The sequence below is a fragment of the Desmodus rotundus genome, chromosome 6 (assembly GCF_022682495.2).
Source record: "Desmodus rotundus isolate HL8 chromosome 6, HLdesRot8A.1, whole genome shotgun sequence".
NCBI lineage: Eukaryota > Metazoa > Chordata > Mammalia > Chiroptera > Phyllostomidae > Desmodus > Desmodus rotundus.
The window spans coordinates 83,180,448-83,199,394 of NC_071392.1; the positions used below are offsets into that span (position 1 = coordinate 83,180,448).

General features: G+C 52.2%; 1 protein-coding gene and 1 long non-coding RNA gene across 2 annotated transcripts; one reads left to right on the forward strand and one right to left on the reverse strand.

Annotated features, from left to right (window-relative positions):
• Nucleotides 1-464: 464 nt before the first annotated feature.
• KLRG2 (killer cell lectin like receptor G2) lies at nt 465-10,211 on the reverse strand. Its single transcript, XM_053926720.2, has 5 exons — nt 9,086-10,211; nt 7,034-7,135; nt 6,640-6,785; nt 1,352-1,455; nt 465-885 (listed from the first exon to the last, which is right to left on the reverse strand). Exons 1-5 carry the CDS (start codon nt 9,867-9,869, stop codon nt 765-767), a joined length of 1,257 nt encoding a protein of 418 aa, XP_053782695.1. The 5' UTR covers nt 9,870-10,211; the 3' UTR covers nt 465-764.
• Nucleotides 10,212-10,974: 763 nt separating this feature from the next.
• LOC123479203 (uncharacterized) lies at nt 10,975-16,347 on the forward strand. The gene is made up of 3 exons (XR_006654742.2): nt 10,975-11,607; nt 11,742-11,930; nt 13,672-16,347. It is a non-coding gene; the product is annotated as an uncharacterized lncRNA (long non-coding RNA).
• The last annotated feature ends 2,600 nt before the right edge of the window (nt 16,348-18,947 follow it).

An 18,947-nucleotide genomic window follows, 5' to 3' on the forward strand; every position in this document is an offset into this window, starting at 1 on the left:
CTGTGGTGCCACTCCCTGAGGACCCTTCATGAACCCCAGCACCCTGATACCTTCAGCTGCAGGAAGAGCTGCCTCGAACCCACCCACATTTCTCCTATTTCCTTTCTCACTGGGACCCTGTGTTTGCAGGAACTTCCGCCTACCAAGGTCGGGTTCCTCCTGCCCAGATGCCTGGCTCCCCTGCATCATCCCAGCCTTGGCCATCAGTGTGCAAGCTCCCTCTCCCCCTAGGGGCCCACAGCTTCTCACTGGCTGTGACACACTGGTCAGAGCTGGGTTGGCTGTGTGCCAGCTGCCCGGAACTGGCATTGACAGCAACAATGTCCCTGCTGACAGCCCTTCTCGCCACAAAACAACAGAAAATGTATTTCGGGGGCTGGATGAGAACCCAGGCTGGGCTCCCCTGTGATCTGTTCCTCTAGGACTGAAAGGGTGTGCATTGTGGGGAAGCAGGTAAGGGAGAGCATGGGAAATGGCCATTTTAATGAGGGAAAGACCAAGGCTCAACATGCTAAAAAAACAAACAAAAAAAACCCCCAAAACACCTGAAGGTCTCTGAACAGATCCTCTTCAGCAGCTAAAGACAGAAATGAGCACTCGGCCCCAGAAAGCCTTCTGCCCAGAGGTGGTCTTCCTGCAACAGAGGTCCAGCTCCCAGGTTCACTCAGGCAGGGCCCCGTGAACATGGAGCAGGGAGCCCTGAAAGCCTGGCTCCAGGGAGCAGGCTGCACGCCCCAGTGGGCTCGGGATGGGTGAAACCCACGTCACTTGGCCCCCTTGGCACAGACACAGGGTCTTAGAGAGGTGCAGTCCAAAGCCACAAGCTTGCTTCCATCCACGGCCCCACACCTGAGATCCGGCTGGCCCTCCTCTTCCTCCGGGACTCTGGGGAAGGATGAGAGGAAGGAGGGGTGCTCAGGGTGATGGGGCTTCCGGGCATCGCAGGCCTTCCAGCCTGTGGCCCCACTGGCCCAGGGATTGTTTGAGTTGGCCCTGCGGTAGGCACGTGAGGATGTCCCTAGCTCATCAGCTGTGTGGCCCTGGGCGAACCACCAAAGCTGAGTGGCACACCTCTATGTGTAGAACAGGTGACAGTCCTGCTTGGGGTGTGCTGGGGTCCTAAACAAGGGGTGGGGTGACAGGGACTGAACAAAACCAGGCCCTGAGCATGCGTGTGGGGTCAGCCTCCTGAGGGGTGGCCCAGGGGGACTGAATCTGGGGAGATGGCGGACTCAGAACAGCAGTGTGAGAGGAGGGGAAGTCTTCCAGATCCTCTTTGGCACCTGCTGTGATGTCACACTAGTGCACTGGGAACAGAGGGGGACCCCCACCCAGGCCTACAGTCACTCACAGCTGGGGTGACAGGGGGGTGCCGTCAATCCAGTGCCAGCCATGGGGGCCTCTCTGGACCCCCACCCAGGAATACTTGATGGCTAGGGATCTGCTCAGGAAGTCCTGCGGGAAGAGAAGCAGCTGGTCACTCTTACTGGACATGAGCTCGCCTCACCTGGGGCTTCTGCAAGTTCCCAGCTTTCCAGGCCCAGAAGCAACTCAGCTGCACCTGACCTGACTGGCCCAAACACCAGGAGCTGGGAAGTTGCACTGGATGCTGACGGGTTCCGTGGCACTGAGCTCAGGATGGGAAGCAGAAATGGGGGTGATCCCATCTCAGCCCTCAAGGTGAGAGGATGTGAATGCCAATCCCCACAGAGCAACAGAGGACCAAAGAGGCTCCCAGGTGAGCAAAGCTGGGGGGAGGCAGTGATGGGGTGGATTAGGCTGTGGCTGCCTGAGAGCAGATGGTCAACAGCACAGCTGCGAGCAAGCGCATCAGGTACGTTGTAGCGGCTCAGCGCAGTATTATTAAGGCCGTTAAATAGAAGCAAGCAGCCCATGGAGCACTGTTGGGGGGGGGGGGGCGCAGAAGGCTGTGGTCCATGTGGGGTCACAGTGAGTGACAAAGCTGACTCAGCTGTGGCATGATGGTAATAACGAAAAAGTTTGTACATGTGTGGACACAAACGTGAGGAACAGCCAGAGCGAAGACAAGGAGGTTAGAGAGCTGTTAGCAATGATTCTTTCTTTCAACTACTCATGCTCGATGTCATCTTTTTAACAATAAAGCAAGACACGGTATTCAAAAATTTTCAACTTGTTTTGAACCTGCACTTCAACTGTATTTAAAAAGTGATCGCACTGCGAGGGGGCCAGTCCGCACCAGCTTTCCCTTCCTGGCGCCCACTCCGCTTTGGGGAGAAATCCAAGAGCGTGAAGGAGAGAAAATGAATTTGCTCAGATAACACAGTGCCATTTATGAAGAAACAGTGGAAGCCACCCAAACACCCAGCCATCGGGAACTAACTCGGCCAGGTACAGGATAGCAACTCGGGAAACTGCAGCGCTGGGGAGGATGACAAGCCCGTAGAAAATGTAGTTATGCAAGAAAATACAAATATGAAATCAGGCTCCGTGGAAGAGGCAGCGCCCACCAGCACGGGCACCTCGCTCATGATGCTGAGAAGCCTTCACTCACGTTAGTGAAGCAGGATGGTAAAAATGAATGTGATGTTATATTTAGTTTTTCGCCCCCAAAATGGTTTAAGTTGACAAAGACGAAACCTCGGTATTTAACCCTGGGAATTAGCAAGTAAGCATCGGAGTGACAACTGTCCCTTGGTGCCTCTCCCATTCGTCCCTCATGTCCTTTAGCTTCAAGGTCCTTTCCTGTAGGGACACCATGAACTTGGGGAGGAGTGGGGGCCAGTCTTACTCACCATGGACTGTGACAGCCCAGCACACAGCCAGCTCAGCAAAACGGCCTCCCTGTGGCCCTGGCAGTCACCACCAAGGGCCCCAGGTAACACCCAGGCCGCCACGCCAGCCATGGGCCCAGAGGTGTCAGCACCCACTTACCTTCTCCCCAAGGGAGCACCAGCAGAAGCAACTTCCAGGTAACCTGGCTGACCTTAATCACTTGAGGTCCCAAAGGTCACACTGCACAGGAAAGTGGGGAGTGGGGGTGGGAACAGGCAAGGGGCCCGTGGGCAGGGCCGGGTGGGGGCTTTGGAGACGAAGGGAAGGAACCTGGGTGGTCCACGCAACTCGCGGCATGGCTGCATACATCTGGGACTCTTGCTGGCCAGCACCTTCCCCCTGAGCTGCTGGCTGGGGAAGGCGCCCCATGGCTCGGAGGGGGATTGTCGCTGCGCAGAGTAGAGCTTTGGGGGCCGGCTACCCCATATTCAAACTCTGGTTCTGTGACTTGTAAGGTCTGTGACCGAAGGCAGGGTACCCAGCCTTTCAGAGCTTCAGCATGGCCCTCTGGAACGTGGGGACATCTGTAATGAGGCCTGAGATAGTATGTGTAAAGCCAAGGCACAGTACACACCCATTACGGGTCCCCGCTGGGGGGCGGTGTGCACAGCTGTGCCCCAGCCCCACACACGACCGCATCAGAGGCTTGTGGCAATACCGGCCCCGAGTGCCCTTCTTTCCACCCTAGCTCTCTGGGTCCCCCCGGGGCCAGGGGCCAGGGCCTGTCCCCAGCCACCACTCGGCTCTTCTCTCCCTCGCAGCTCAGACTCCATTAACTTGTTCTCATTGTTAGCAAAAACTCTGGAGTGGGAAAAGCAGTGTCAAAAGTTAAAAATAAATTCCAGAAACTTCCAACTCAAAGGACTGCTCTGTAATGAGGGCATGGTGAGGCTACGGGGCCTTACCGCCTTCCACTGGTGCGTCTCCAACCGTCCACCAGTGTGGGCGGGAGGTCGGGGAATTCTGACCCTAAGCAGAATTTACTTGAAATCTCATCTTTTACATCCTAAAATTCAGGTAAATTCTTTTCTATGGCTTCATACATGTCTCTCTCTCTCTCTCTTTTTTTTATCCTTACCTAAGGACATACTTATTGAATTTAGAGAGAGGGCAAGGGAAGGGGAGAGAGGAAAGAAACATCAATCAGTTGCCTCTCATATGTGCCCCATGGGGGACTGAACCTGCAACCTAGGTATGTGCCTTGGGATCAAACCTGCGACCTTTTGGTTCATTCCAACCAATGGAGCCACACCAGCCAGGGCCATACATTTCTTTCTTTCTGTTTCTTTTTGTAACAGTGGTAAATTATACAGTCAGTGTGTACTCCATTTAAGGTGGCTTCCTCCTTCCTCTGCCCTGCAAAACGAAGCAGTCACTAAACCAATGGTGAGTGACTCTAAGATGGCATAGGTGGCCCTTAAATGTTCTCCACTTTGCTACTGTGAGCAAACCCAGCTCTGGAAAGGATGTGCCGTGTTTCCTGGAGCTGCGTGCACTCTCTGGCACCGTGGCACACCTGTGGGGTCTGTGCACCCCAGCTGGTGAAGCATGGCCTTTGCCGGCCTGTCCCCCCACAACCCCGGCCCTCGTCCAGATGTGGGGAAGATTCCAGAGCTCCGTGGTCATCCTAGGCTGGATTTTAACTGTCTGGGACCCAAATCATAGTCTGGGTCTTTTTGCAAGGAGTTTTTTAAAAGCTCTTTTTTTGGAAGCTCTACGATATAGTATTTTCTGAACATTTACTTGTGTTTTAATTGATTGATCCTATGTACTTAGTTAAAAAAAAAAAAAGTCTTTATCTCAAGCTCTATTTGCAATTTGGATAGTTGAACCCAGTTCCCCTTTTGAGGACCCACCAGCCGGCAGGCCATTTGCTCAGCCAAGGTCCAAGGTCATTCTGGATCGAACCTCTCTGATGAAGGGCTGGAAGGCAGGGATCCTTTATGTCCCTGGGTTTCTGGTGACATTTGCTGTGCTCAGTGGGTCTCAGGAGATGGGAAAATTACGCTGGGCTAATAAGTCCTGCCCTACTAGGTCCCCTCCTCAGCTTCAAGCACTCTTTAGGGACCTGGCTGTGTTCCTTCCCACTGGTCTTCCGTTTGCAGATGTGACGGGCTGACTCCTTTGATGTGGGAGCCTGGGAAGGTGTCTCTGCCTGTTCTCACCTCACAGTGACTAAGAACTCAGGGCCCAGCCCAGGCCCCAGGTGGAGACTGTTACACACCCACCTCCCACCTGCACGGGCTACCATTCTGAGGCAGGAGACAGCACAGGGAGAACTCTGAGACTGGGCTGCTGTTGCTGGTCAGCGCTAGTGTCCTGGTTGCCAGGCGACACCTTTTATCACTTAGGTAGGATGGATAGTAAACCAAGGCAGGGAGGTAGAGGGAGGTATGTCTCACATGCTAACTCAGCAGTCCTGAGCCTGGTCTGATAATATTGCCAAGTATTCCGACATCACAAGACACACCATGCTGCCACGGGAGAAGGGTAGTCCTCGAAATTCCATGTATCATTTCCGCTGCCTGGGAAAGAAGGCCTTTGAAACTGTGTTTTCATCCCAAGGCCTGAAAGGTGGGAAAGGGCCCCTGGTGCCCAAAGAAGAAGCGCATAGAACAACTTTGGTTAATTGGCTGCCTCTGGTCACTATCTGTGTCACGAGGGAGTCCCTGATGCTTACGGAAAGAGCCCATAAGCAACTTTGGGTAACTAACCTAGCTTTAATTAACTGCCTTCTGTCACGTGTCTGTTTTACAACAAGATGAACAAATGTGGTCTGGAGCAAGGTAAGGATTTGGGCTAACAGACTCCCCCACATACCTATGTATGGGTGGTCACATCCCTCAGGAAAGCTGGCCCCACCTTCACCCATCAACACCTAACTTTTTTACTCCCATCCCGCCAACTATGTGAGTCCTCAGAACAAAGGACTCCCTTTCTTGGCTCTCTGGCTCCCTGGCTTCAGGCCGCCCAGCCTCTGGCCACCCAGGGGCTTGCCACCCCAGCCTTCAGCTGCCCTTCCTTTTGCCACCCTGCTTTGCCCTAAACCTCTGCCTTCCACTACCCTCCCCCCACCCCCCCCTCCCCCCGCACCTAGGCCCGTTCCCTTCCATGGGAAGGGAACGGATCACTAATAAGCCCTGACTTCCTGCTAATAGACTTGCTGATCTGTAGTTCTTTACATGCATCAGCAAGAAGAACCAGGTATCTCCTGTCAACAACTCCTCTCGCATTTCCCCCTAATCCTCATAAATTTCCTCCTAGCTCATAGAAAGACCAGAGACTCATGGAGTGAACCCAGCCTGCAGGCACAAGCCCAGCCCAGCCAATCTGCACCCTGAGGTTGAGCTGTCTGCCACCTCCAGCCAAGGTCGGCCCCTCAACAGTCCTCCCACGGATCAAGAAAGAAATACTTGTGGCCTTAAGTCACTGACTTCAGCAGTGATTTGTCAGCCCGCATCTTATAGCAAGGCCTGACAGCATACCCCTTAAATGTGATTAATTTTCCATACCACCTCCCAAGAGTACACATGTGCCCCCCACAGATCCGCCAGCACACACTGGCTCCTGAGCTCCCTGTTGACTGCGTGGCCACCGGGTTGGCCGCCCAGCTCCAGCTCCGCGTCTTAGAATGCAGAGTAAACCGAAGACCCTGGTGAATTGGAGTCTAGGCCCCCTGCACGCCGCTTTACTTCTCCAGGCCTCGGTGACTTTTTCTGTAATGTGGAGGTGGACTAGATCTTTGCGACTTCTTGCAGGGCTAGCATCCTGTAACCTGTGATGATACGCTCGCTCCTCCACTGCCCACCCTGCCCCACTTCTCACCTGGGTGTGGCTCAGCAGGGCGAGGGTGGCATTGTGGGCAGAGCAGTACGCCTGGCTGGCTTCCCAGGCCTGAACTTCGGCAGAGAGGTAGTAACAGTGCTCCCCGTACCACAGCCAGCCCTGGGGACACGGCCGGCACCTGGTCCCTGCAAGCAGAGACCTCGGGTGAGCCGCAGGGTAAACTGTAAAGAGCTGAATACGTGTACATTAACACATCAACTCCTGCCCGCCTCCTGGACTGAGGGGCAAATCTGGAGGCATGAAATTGGCTTTCAGTGGCAAGCAGGGTGGGCAGGGCCCCGGAAGGCTGTCCAGTTTGTTCCGGGCACAAAGACCCCCTGCAGCGCTGTCATCCGATTGCTTGTCAGAGTGCAGCCAGAAGGAGGCGCCATACCTGTTCTAGAGGCCAGGACTATAATGGCGACTGTGGACACCGCCAGGAACACGGCCATGACTACCAGGGCCCAGCGCAGGGACTTCATGTACATCGGCAGCCCTGGGGTGGGGGGGACAACCAGAAGAGGCAGGTTACAGCCACTGACTTACATCAGCATCATACCCCTGTGCGCACCCACCGCCTCAGCCCAGACACCCGGATGACCCCCGGGGTTTAGAACTTCCCATGTGGGAGAAAAATACTACATGTTTTCTTCCTCAATAACTAGAAGACCTAAGATTGTACTCAAGAAAGAACAAATAATTGGCTAACAAGCACTTACTGTGCGCCTAATGTGCCTCAGACACGGGGTGTAAATGTGCCAAGGACGGGGCAAGGCCGCTGCACTCTAGGAGCTACCAGACTGGGCAGAGGTACCAGGAGATAAAACTGCAGACGAGAGGGGAACGAGGGATAGATCTGGAGTTCAGCGAACCTGGGTTCAAGTTCTGACTCGAGTGTTCTTGGTGTTTCCCGGTTTTAACACTGGAATCACACCTGCCTCCTTTACCGCTCCAGGTCGCTGGAGGCCACTTAGGAAGCACCATGCAGAGAGCACTTGGACAGGAGTGAGTTGTCCACAGCTCCAGGTCCCGGGGGACCAGGTGGCTGGAATGAGGTTGCAGAGGGGAGAAGAACTCCAGAGACGCAGGGAATTAAGTACTGACATAGGCTAGCTACATCATGGATGACCTTGGAAACACTGCTAAGTGAAAGCCAGACACCAAAGGACATGTATTATGAGTCCACTTGAATGAAATATCCAGAATAGGCAAACCCATAGAGACAGAAAGTAGACGAGTGGCTACCTGGGGCTGTGGGCTGGGGGGTGAGAGCTAAAAGGTAGAGCATTACTTTTTAGAGTGAATGCAAATATTCTAAACCTGGCTGGTGATGGTTGCACAACTCTGTGACGATACTAAAGACCATTGAGTTGTATGCTTTTAGTGGGTGAATTGTGTGGTATGTAAATTATAGCTCAATGGAAGTGTTACCCGAAAAAGTGAATTGAAATGCTTGGAATAAAAGATGCCTTAAGATGCCTTGGCTGGGTAGCTCTGTTGGTTAGAGGGTGGTCCTGATGCACCAAGGTTGCCCTTCCGGGCACAGACAAGAATCGGCTAATGAATGCAGGTTTGTTTGTTTCTCCAAAATCAGTAAGTAAAGTTTTTTTTAAAAAAAGTACATAAATTGAAAATCTTAAAATAACAAAAGCAGAACTAAAAAGCCTGGAGAAGGAAAGTAAACCTACCAATCACCTCAGGAACTATAACTAGTGTGACCTTTCAGAAAATTTAGGACTACAGTGCGGACCCGGGAAATGGCCCCGCCCCCCACCACAGCCATCTGTCTCCCAAACTTCCAGGCAAAAAAAAAAAAAGTCCGGCCCTCCCTCCCCCACTCTTTAGAAAGCAATTCTTAATCACTGAAGTAACAAATTCATTGTCCTGGTAAAAAGAAAAACACATACAGATAAAGCTAAATCCTCCCAATTGCTACTTATCTTTCAAGGCTGAGCTCCAAGAAGTTTTCCCCGCCCCCAAGTTCACCAGCCACTCCCTCCCAGTTCCCTGGCCAGGATTGCTTAATTGTTTATATCTTTTTCAGGCAATCATCTTCCCTCCGGGGCCGCCACCACCACCTTCGTCACGTGATCCTGAAAAACTTTCCCTCGCCTGGAATTCCTTCCACCTCGACCTCTCAAAGAGGCTGCGCACACTACGAGGGCGTGTGAAAGTTGTCGGAAGAGTATAAGGCGAAAGAATAGTGGGTTTATTCTTTTATCCCAAACCATCTGAATTAGAATTACGTAATGTAATTCTAATGTAATTCAGAATGTCAGTGGTTTCAAGCCAGAGAGAGGACAGGCAGGGCCGGACATTGGGAGGGTTGTCTGGGTCTCCCAATCCCTCCACAGCAGTGGCCCAGGGAGGAGTGGATGTTGGGGGACCTCCGGCTGCCTGGACCCCGACCCGGCGACGTGGGCTCCTGGCGGAGGCGCGCGCTTACCGATGAGCTTTATCGCCCGGTGCAGCTTCATGTCGCCGTCCACCTGGGCGCGGTGCAGCAGCACGGTGTCCTCCTCCTCCAGCTCCTTGCAGCGGCAGCGGCACTTAGGGGAGCTCGGGGACTCCGCGCCCCCCTCGGCAGAGTCGGCCCGGCCCTCGGCGTCGAGGCCGTAATCAGCCCGGGCTGCGGCCAGCTGCGAGCCCCGGCCCCACGTGCTGCCCGAGGAGGCGGTCCGCGGCAGGATCGGGAACACAGGCGAAGCGTGGCGGGAGAAGCCTGGGGACTCGGGTACGGGAACCGTGATGAAGCGCGTGGAGGGCGCGGGAGAAGGCGCGCGGCTGCCACCGGCCGCGCCCACGGGCTTCACGCGCACGTCCACCTGCAATTCCACGGGCGCCCAGGTGCCGGGCGCCGGCTCCCCCGGCGCGGCCCAGGGCACCAGCTCCGCCTCACGGTCCCGGGGCTGCTCGGCCGCAGCGGGGCCCGGTGACGGCGGCTCCGGGCTGGCGGACACCTGGCGGCGGAAGGCACCGTAGCCCAGGCTGGGCGGCAGCACCCGCAGGCGCGCGGGGTGCGGCGAGGGCAGCTTCTTCCCGCCCGAGAGGTCCTGGCCCGCGCCGGTCGCCTCGTGTACGGCCGGAGCCGGGCTGTTCTCGGGACTCTCTCGTCGTTCCTCCGCGGGGGCCTGCGGCTGCTCCAGCGCCGGGACCTGATTTTCCAAGGTCTCCATTGGCAGCTCGGCCCCGGCTTGTTCTCCTCCGGATGCAGCCCGCGCCCTGTCCATCCCGGGCGCGGAGCAACCGAGAGATGCACAGTGGAGCTCACCTGTGCCCAGGTAGGAAGTCGGTTTCCCTTCTCGTTCGGCCCCGGTCCCGCGGGGTTGGTGAAGTTGCGGAACCACGCCGCTCTCCTGGGAGCCTCCGGTTCTGTCGGCTACGCCCCTTCAGACCACGCCCCCTCGGGCCACGCCCCTTCACAGGGCTCGGGCCAACGGGAAGGGCTGAGGGCCTGGACCTGTGGTTTTCCCGGAGAACAGCCAGGAGCAGGCACTTAAGGGAGAACCCGGAGTCACTGTGCACCGAGACTCTTTCCTCTTCTTTGTCCTTGGTCCCACCCACTTCCCCTCCCCCCTGCCCTGGCCCTCTGCTATTGTGCTGATTTGGAGAGTTACAGCTTCGGTGGACAGCGGTTGGCCAGTCTTGTGGAGACGCTGGGACCTCAGAGAAACCAGTGGGACCGAAAGGAATGGGGCGGCCTGTGGAAAAGTAACAGCTAGTTGTTGCGACAGTGAGGTGTGGGAAGGGGCGCCACACCTGAGAGGAGCCCGCCCCCCTTCCCGCAGAAGTCCCTGGAACAGCCGCTCTGGAGGCCTGACTCCTACTAGCCTAACTCGTTAAAGACTGAGGAATAAATAAGCATGGAACTGTCTATTTTCCCGGTGACAGGAGCCCGTTCCCGGGGTCAGCCTGGTGCGCCGGAGTACAGGTTTCCCAACCCGGGCTTGAGCTGAATGCCAAAACAAAAAGCAAACAAAAAAACAGATTCCTGGCTGGGCTCCACCCAGATCTACTGAATCTCCTAAGGGACTAAGGCTAGTGCTATTTTTATCAAGTTCCCCAGGACAGGATTGGCAGATAAAATGCAGGTCAATCAGTTAAATCTGAATTTTGGATAAACAGGAGATGGTTTCCACCCTTCCTAAAGCTTCCTTGTTCAGTTCTGTGGATTTCTGGGACCCTGCCCTCTCTACACTTTTTGTGTTTTTTCTTCCTTAAGTTGGCATAACAGTCACCACTCTGATTGCTGGGGGGGGGGGGGGGGACCAGGTCCCACCAAGGGCTGCCTTGGGCTCTCTCAGAGTGAGCACCAGGCTTCGCAGCAGGCTCCATTGTGCCTTCCACGGCAGAATCTCGGGGGCCCTGGAATGGGAAGGTCATTTACCACTTCCAGTGGTGGAAAACCCTAAGGTAGGTGAATTACCCAAATGTTTCAAGGGGTTTCAGTTCCTGGCTAGCTAAAAAGGACAAGTATCTACTGCAGTCCCTTCTTCCCTCCTTTTCTCTCACTTTAAAATCCTTTTTCTGCTTTACAACAGCAATACACGCTTGTGGTCCAACGTTTAAATATCACAGGAAATGCACACTGCGGAAGTCCCCAGGATTGCCCGCCCCGGGGATCCGTCATTAATGTTTAGGCGTTCACTCTTCTGGCTTTTTTTCTATGCCTACCCTCACCTACAGTGCTGTGATATGTGTGTATTTCTTACTTCCAAATCTTCACCCATGGCTGAACTTATATCTGTCCCTAATGTATTTAGGTTGTCTCCTGGTGCACATTCCCGTTGTTCCCCTTTGGTGACATAATTACTGCAGTGCTGCAAATGCCACCCTGCACATTGTTTTTTGCTTTTTTAATCACATCTCCAATGATATTTTCAGAGTAAATTCATTAAAATGGAGCTGCTTAGCCCTGACCAGTTGAACAGCGTCCTGCAAAGTGAAAGGTTACCGGTTCAATTCCAGGTCAGGGCACATGCCTGGGGTGTGGGTTTGGTCCCTGGTCAGGGTGCATGCAAGAAACAACCGACTGATGTTTTTCTCTCACATCAATGTTTCTCTCTCTTTCTCCCTCCCTTCCCTTCTCTCTAAAAACTAAGTAAATAAATAAAATCTTTTAAAAAGAACAAAAGAAAATGGAAGCACTTAGCCAAAGGGCGCCGTGACAGACAACGTCCCAGTGACCCAGGGTACTCACAAGAGGCTGAACACACAGTGGATGAGAGAGGGTTGTTCCCCCAGCCTCACCAGCACTTGAAATGTCCAATCTCTTAGTCTTTGCCAATCTGGTAAGTGAAAATGTAAAACTTCAACTTGCACTTTTTTTTTAGTTATAAATGAGGTTGAACATCTTTTCATTTGTTAACTGTGTAATGAGAAGTGTTTTGCCATTCTCAGGGCCGTTGCCACTTCCTCTAAGGCCTCAGATCACCAGCTGGTTCCAGGAAGTGGTTCCGTAGGAACCAAGTTCACTGGCGCAGGGAGGCTGATGGTATCTGGCCTGTGTAAATAGACCAAAGAGTTCCAAGAGCATAAACTAACCCATGGCTGGTTGCTCCAAAGAGGAAACAAACATCCTCACCCTGGCTCTTGGCTGATGTCACCCGCTCTGGCATCTGGGGCTCTTCTAGGGCCCCTGGACAGACAGATGAGGGAGGAGGGGGATTTCTGCATGGCCAGCTCCCTGGCACAGTCGGTGCATCCTCAGCTCACATTCCACCTGCCCAGAGGCTCAGGGGCACCCAAGCCAGGGCGGCAATTCCCACCCCCCAGCTCCCCGTCCCTCGCCTGTGGACTGTCTTCATAGACTTCAGCACTGTTTTCGGCTGCCGTGTTCACATACTTGCCTTGTTTCATGTCTGTCTCTGTCCTCTAGAGATCATTGCTGTCGCCCCAGAACGTTCTCTGGCCAGCCCACCCCTATTCTTGGCTGATGTCACCCTAGTGCCTTAGTGAGTGCTCATGCAATACACACTGCCGAGCACGCAAGGCCCCGTGTGGGTGCTGGGCACACCTTGTCTTCATTATTTTTCTCCCTCAATTTTTACTGATGGATTTTAAGCAGACTCTATATACAGAGAGAGCGGGATGACAGCTAAGGAGAGGTGGGGAGGGGGAGTGGAGGGATAGAGCAAAAAGGAAAAAGTCCTCCTGGACCTGGACAACACTGTAGTGATTGCGGGGAAGGGGATAAGGGGACTAAATGGTAATGGAAAAAAAATACAATAAAAGTAAAACTATACAAAAAACTTTAGAAAGAAAAATAAAAAGAATAAATAGAGAACACTTGAATACCCTCCTCTGAGATTCAACAGTTAGCATTGCAGCAAATTTGCTTTGCTTTCGCCTCCCTGCAAACGTGCCCTTGTGGTTGCTTCTGTGACACAGCTGAGTGAGCCGCACACCTGGTGAGGCCGCCCCAACTACTCAGCATGTGTCTCCCATGAATACGTGTATTGCCCCTAGGTCCAGGGGCACTCTCACACCCAGAAATGGACAGTTACGCCATACTAGGTGACACATAGAGTTCATGTTTAAATTTACCCAATTTTTTCAGGCCAGGATCCAGTCAAGTCTCAGGCGTTGCCTGTGGGTGTTACGTTTATTTCTTCTTCCTCATAACTCTGTGAGGAAGGCACTAAAATGCCTACTTTGCAGATGAGGAAAGGGAGGGTCAAGGAGGTGGAGGAACCTGCCAGATCGCGTGACTCCAAGGTGGGGAAGTCAAGATGCTGTCCTATGTCTCTGGCTCCCAAACATGTCTTTTCTCCCCTTTTTCTGCGTCCTGCTCCCCTGCACCTCGGTTTCCTGGAGGTTTCATTCCCAGACTCTGGCTAGTCTGGTCCATGCAAGTCATGGGCTGGGCCGAGGTGGAGTGTCAACCCAGGTACCTGGCCAACTAGGCTTCACTTTCAAGTTCCTCTAGCCACACACCCCCTCCTTACCCTCCACCTCATCTCTGCTGCTTTCTGAGACCCCGCTGTGGCTGGGAGTGACCAGGTACCCTGTTTCTCTCTCACTTACTTACAGGAGGACCCACTCGCAGCTTGGGGAGACAAACGGCTCCAGTAGAGGATCAGAAGGTGGCTTTTGGCCAGGGGTGGAGGCAGGGCTGCACCAGGAGAAAGCATTCCAGCTGGATATGCGCACGCTCACCCAGGGAGACTTGAGGAAGAGCCCTGCCAGGGCAGGAAAAACATCTCCCTGAGTCATCAGCTGCTTGCTCTCTGCAGGTCAAAAGGCAGATCCTCTCTTGCTTGGGAGTCCACCCCTAGAATTCATTCCTGTAGTTTGCAGTGGGTGTAACTCACGCGTGTGAATAGGCAGCCTGAGTCAGTATCACGTGGGCCGTCCCCAGCCTCCTGTGTGAGTCCGGGCTTTTAAAAATGAAATACTCAGCTCTCCCCTGGGGCTAGGAACACTTCAATTTTCAGGACAAAAGGTCCAGCTGTCATCTAAAGAGGAAGAAGCAGAAAATACCTCTCTTTTTCTGGTATTGACTTTACAGGAAAGGAAGATGACTAACTTTATATTTTTTACTTGTTTCTATAATGACATGTTTTTCTTTTTTTTTCTTTTTCAGTTACAGTTGACATTCAATAGTACTTTAGATGAGTTTCAGCTGTACAATGTAGTAGACAATTCTATAATTTACAAAGAGATCCCCTGGAGAGTCTGGTGTCCACCTGGCCCCAGCAAGTTATTACAATGTTAGGGACTCTGTTCCCTGTGCTGTGCTTTACATCCCTGTGACTGCTTCCTAACTCCCAATTTGTGTTTCTTAATTCCTTTCACCTTTGTCACTCGGCTCCCCCAGCCTCCTTCCCTTCTGGCAACCCTCAGTGTGTTCTCTGACTCTACGAGTCTGTTTCTGTCTTGTTTCTTTATTTTATTATTTTTTCATACTTACTGGAATATTATTGACTATTTTCCCCATACTGTACTTTACATCCCCATGACTATTTGTAACTACCCATTTGTACTTCTTAATCCCTTCATCTTTTTTACCTAAACCGCCAACCCCACCCCCATCTGTCAACCATCAAAATGTTCTCTGTATGAGTCTGTTTCTGTTCTGCTTGTTCGTTTATTTTGGGTTTTTTTAGATCCAGTTGTTGATAGGTATGTATTTATTGCCATTTTACTGTTCATATTCTTGCTGCTGCTGCTTCTTTTTCTTCTTTTTCAAGAAGACCCTTTAACATTTTATGCAATACTGGTTTGATGATGATGAACTCCTTTAACTTCTTCTTCTCTGGGAAGTTCTTTATCTTTCCTTTGATTCTAAATGATAGCTTTCCTGGGTAGAGTAATCTTGGTTGCAGGTCCTTGCTTTTCATCACTTTGAATATTTCTTGCCAGTCCCTTCTAGCCTGCAAAGTTTCTGTTGAGAAATCAGGCAACAGTTTTATGGGAACTCCTTTATAGGAAACTAACTGCTTTTCTCTTGTTTTTAAGATTCTCTCTTTGTCTTTAACCTTTGGCATTTTAATTATAATGTATATTGGTGGCAGCCTCTTGTTTGGGCCTCTCTGTGCTTCTGAGACTTGCATGTCTATTTCCTTCACCGGGTTATCATTTTTTCAAATAGGTTTTCAATTTCTTGCTCTCTCTTTTCTCCTTCTGGCACCCCCATAAGGCAAATGTTGGTACACTTGAAGTTATTTCTGAGGCTCCTTACACTGTCTTCATTTTGGGAGCTTTTTTTCCTTTTTACTGTTTTGATTGGGTGTTATTTGCTTCCTTATATTCCAAATAGCTGATTTGATTCTTGGCTTCATCTACTCTACTGGTGATTCCCTCTAACTTATTCCTCATTTCAGTTCCTGTAGTCTTCATTTGTGACTCATTCCTTTTAATGGTTTCTATGTCCGGTTTCATGCTGTGGAAGTTCTCACTAAGTTCCTTGAGCATCCTTATAACCATTGCTTTGAACTCTGTATCTGGTAGTTTGCTTGCCTCAATTTCACTTAGTTTTTTTTCTGGAGATTTCTCCTGTTCTTTCATTTGGCTGCTTCCCTATGTTTGTTTCTGTGTATTAGGTGGAGCTGCTACATCTCCCGGACTTGGTAGAGTGGCCTTGAGTAGTAGGTGTCCTGTAGGGCCCAGTGGTGCAGCCTCCCCAGTCACCCAGGCAGGATGCTCCAGACGCGCCTCTGCGAGGGCTGTGAGCACTGTCCTGATGTAGTTGAACCTTGATTGCTGTTAGCATCACTGGGAAGGATTGACCCCCAGGCTGATGGGCTGTGAGGACCAACTACGACTACAGCGGAGGAGCTGCTGTGCAGGAGTCGACCCTGCAGAGCAGGACTTGCTTCAGTGGGGCTGTGGTGCTCACCAAGTCCGCCCCTTGAGTATGCTGCTCGTGGAGGTGGTAGGGTTGTGATCTGGTGTGGTCTGACGCTGTCTACTGGATGCACTGGCTTTGGGGCCTCCCAGGAGGTGCAAAGTCAGCCACCACCTGTGCCCTGCCTGGGGCCACCTGGGAGCTACAGAGCAGTTTCCAGGTGGCTGCTACTTGTGTTGTTGGGCTTGGGGGTGCCCAGGAGAGGCCAAGCCATGACCCAAGGCTGGCTACTGCTAGTGTCGGGCCTGGGACCACTTAGCAAGAGGTATGGGGTATGCAGAAGCCAGATGCTGCTTGTTTGAGAGATTTTAGGAAAGTCCAAAACAGGAAGGGAGAGAGGTCATTGGTATGGAGAAGCCACTGGAGGCAGCTTGAGTGGGCCTGCAAGTTGGGTGGGGTGGGGTCTCAGGGAGTCACTGGACAGGGAGAACAGTGTGAGCCAGGTTGATGGCGGCTCAAACTTAACTCAATAGTCTTAACTCAGACTAATCCTGCACATCAGGTTTATTACTGTACTGCTGTCAGGAGCAGGGATGGTGGGGTACTCTGCTCCAGGGATGCTCAACCCTCAGAGTCCAGGTGAGTGGCACTGCTTGGGTGCGGCAGTTCACGGCCCACATTGTTGAATGCATACCCTGGTCGAGGATCCCCTGGCTGCACCCTGGTGGAGGAGGGTCAGACAAATGGGAGAATGAGAGAGAGAGAATGTGTTGAACTAGTTTCTGTCCTAATTATACACATTGGGTTTCCTTTAGGCAAGCAGAAGTTGCCTGCCACTCAGCTCTGGATGCCATAAACAAAAACCTTCCATAAAGGCAAACTTCTGGAGGAAGAGTCTTACATTTCTAACAGTCTTGGACCAACTTCATGGACTCCATCAAGGTCTACCTTTCTGCATTAAGGAGTAGACACTTCTATTCCTGAGGGCCCACCAGAGGCCCCAGGCCACAAGGGACCACGTCATGTACCCTCTTGTGACCACAAGAACCTAGCCTTCCCATTCTAGGTCCAGATTGGGCGACTAGCCCTTGTCAAGTGGGAGGGTCTTGGTCCCATTGCTAACAATTCCAAATTTCATGGTGAACTTCTACACTTTGGAAGGAAATCGAGTTTACTGTTTTACTATAAAGATGTGTGAGTTGGATGGGAGTTTTCAGGCTGAACTGGTTTGTGTATAGGTCCCTCTGTGACTCCAAGAGAAGCTGGGAACCCTCTCCCCAGCTGATCATACATTTCACAGTTTTCAGTTTTTTTAGGGGGGCCACAGAATCCCTGAAACCCACCCATGAGCAGCAATGTAAGAACTTCTAGTCTACAGGGTGAAGGTCTAACCAGCTGGCTTATTGGTTCCACTGAGATTTTGCCCACGAAGCATTCAAGGGAGGTTTTCCACCTGTCTCATCTGGTCCCCCAGCTGAGATTATGGATGAGTTTTGTATCCAACAGACTTGAACGCCATGGCTCAGACAGCGTGAGAGCCAGTCTGGCCACACTGCTTGAGAATTAAACCCTGGTTTTCAGCCAGAACTATGACATTCCTGCAAGCAAAATATATGGACTAAAACAGGCATTTAAGCTATTGTTAATTTTAAGGAGACCTTCACTGTAATGATTAAGAAAGCTGAGCCCTGGCCAGTGTGGCTCAGTGGGTTGGGCGTCATCCTGCAAACCAAAAGGCTGTGAGTTTGATTCCCGGTTGGGCACAGGCCTGGGTTGCAGGTTTGGTCCCCGGTCGGAGTGCGTACAAGAAGCAACCAATTGATGCTTCTCTCTCACATCGATGTTTCTCTCCCTCTTTTCCTCCCTCCATTCCCCGCTCTCTAGAATAAAAGGAAAAAAAATTTTTTAAAAAGAAAGCTTATCATTTAAAAACTGAAGGAGCAAGTTCCTGCAAGGCGTATGGACAGCTCACGCTGACCAGGTGGGCCAGGCCTTCCACCCACCTGCAGGGTCCGTTTGGACTATTGAAACCTCCCTGTCCTTTATGGTCTGGGGACATAGAAATTAGTAATTGTCTGGCTTGGTTGTCTCTTGTATGTCTGGGGTCAGATACAACCCTGGGACAAGCCTGACACGGCAGGGAAAGCTTTCTAACTGTGCGTGTTCGTGAGCTGGTCCTCCCCTGTCCCTCCGTGTCCCCTGCTGTCGCCATGGCAATGGACAGGAGGTGAGGGTTTCAGTGCCCTCTTATTTGGGGATCTTCTTGTATAGGCTGAATTGTGTACACCCCTCACTCGTGTGTTGAAATCCTTACTCCCAAGAGTAAGATTGCATCTGCTTCCGTCTCTATTGATGCTCTTATCCCACACGAGTGGGACATTTGTCCTGTGCCCACAGTTGGCAGTGAGGGCCCCAAGCTGTGGACGAGAGGTGCTAAGTGCCCCACATTCTCAGCGCAAGGAGGCTGAGCATGCAGGCCAAGCCTACCTGCAGGGCTGGTGGAGTGGTGCCCCTTCAGAACTTTCTTTCTCTTCCCCGCACCTTCAGTATCAGACCACAAGGAGGAGAAGAGGTCATCTGCCTTTGGGAGCATAGCGTTTGCAGGGAGACACTGCCCCTTAGAAGGGATGGGTGCTTTCATGCCATGAAGCCAATCTGGGGGTTGCAAAAAACCCCTAGTAAAGATTAGGGGTGTGTAAAAAAAGGAGAGTGTAGTCTCACCCCACCTGAATGTTTGCCGAGCTGCAGAATATACCTGCTGCTTGGGTCTGTGCCTGCAGCAGGTGGGAATGTGTGTGTGGGGGGGGGGGCGGTGTAGCTCTTGGGGAGACCGTTCCAGGAACCTGGGAGTTCTGCCCTCCCCCTCCCCTATCTGCGGGGTCTATATAACAGGTGCGCCCAGGACGGCTGTCATGGTGGAGCTCTGTCTGGCATCCTTGCCCTCCAGAATACCTTTAGACTCCCAACAAACAGTGCAGCTTCCTAAGCCAGAACTCCTTCCAGACAGGTCTTATGCCCA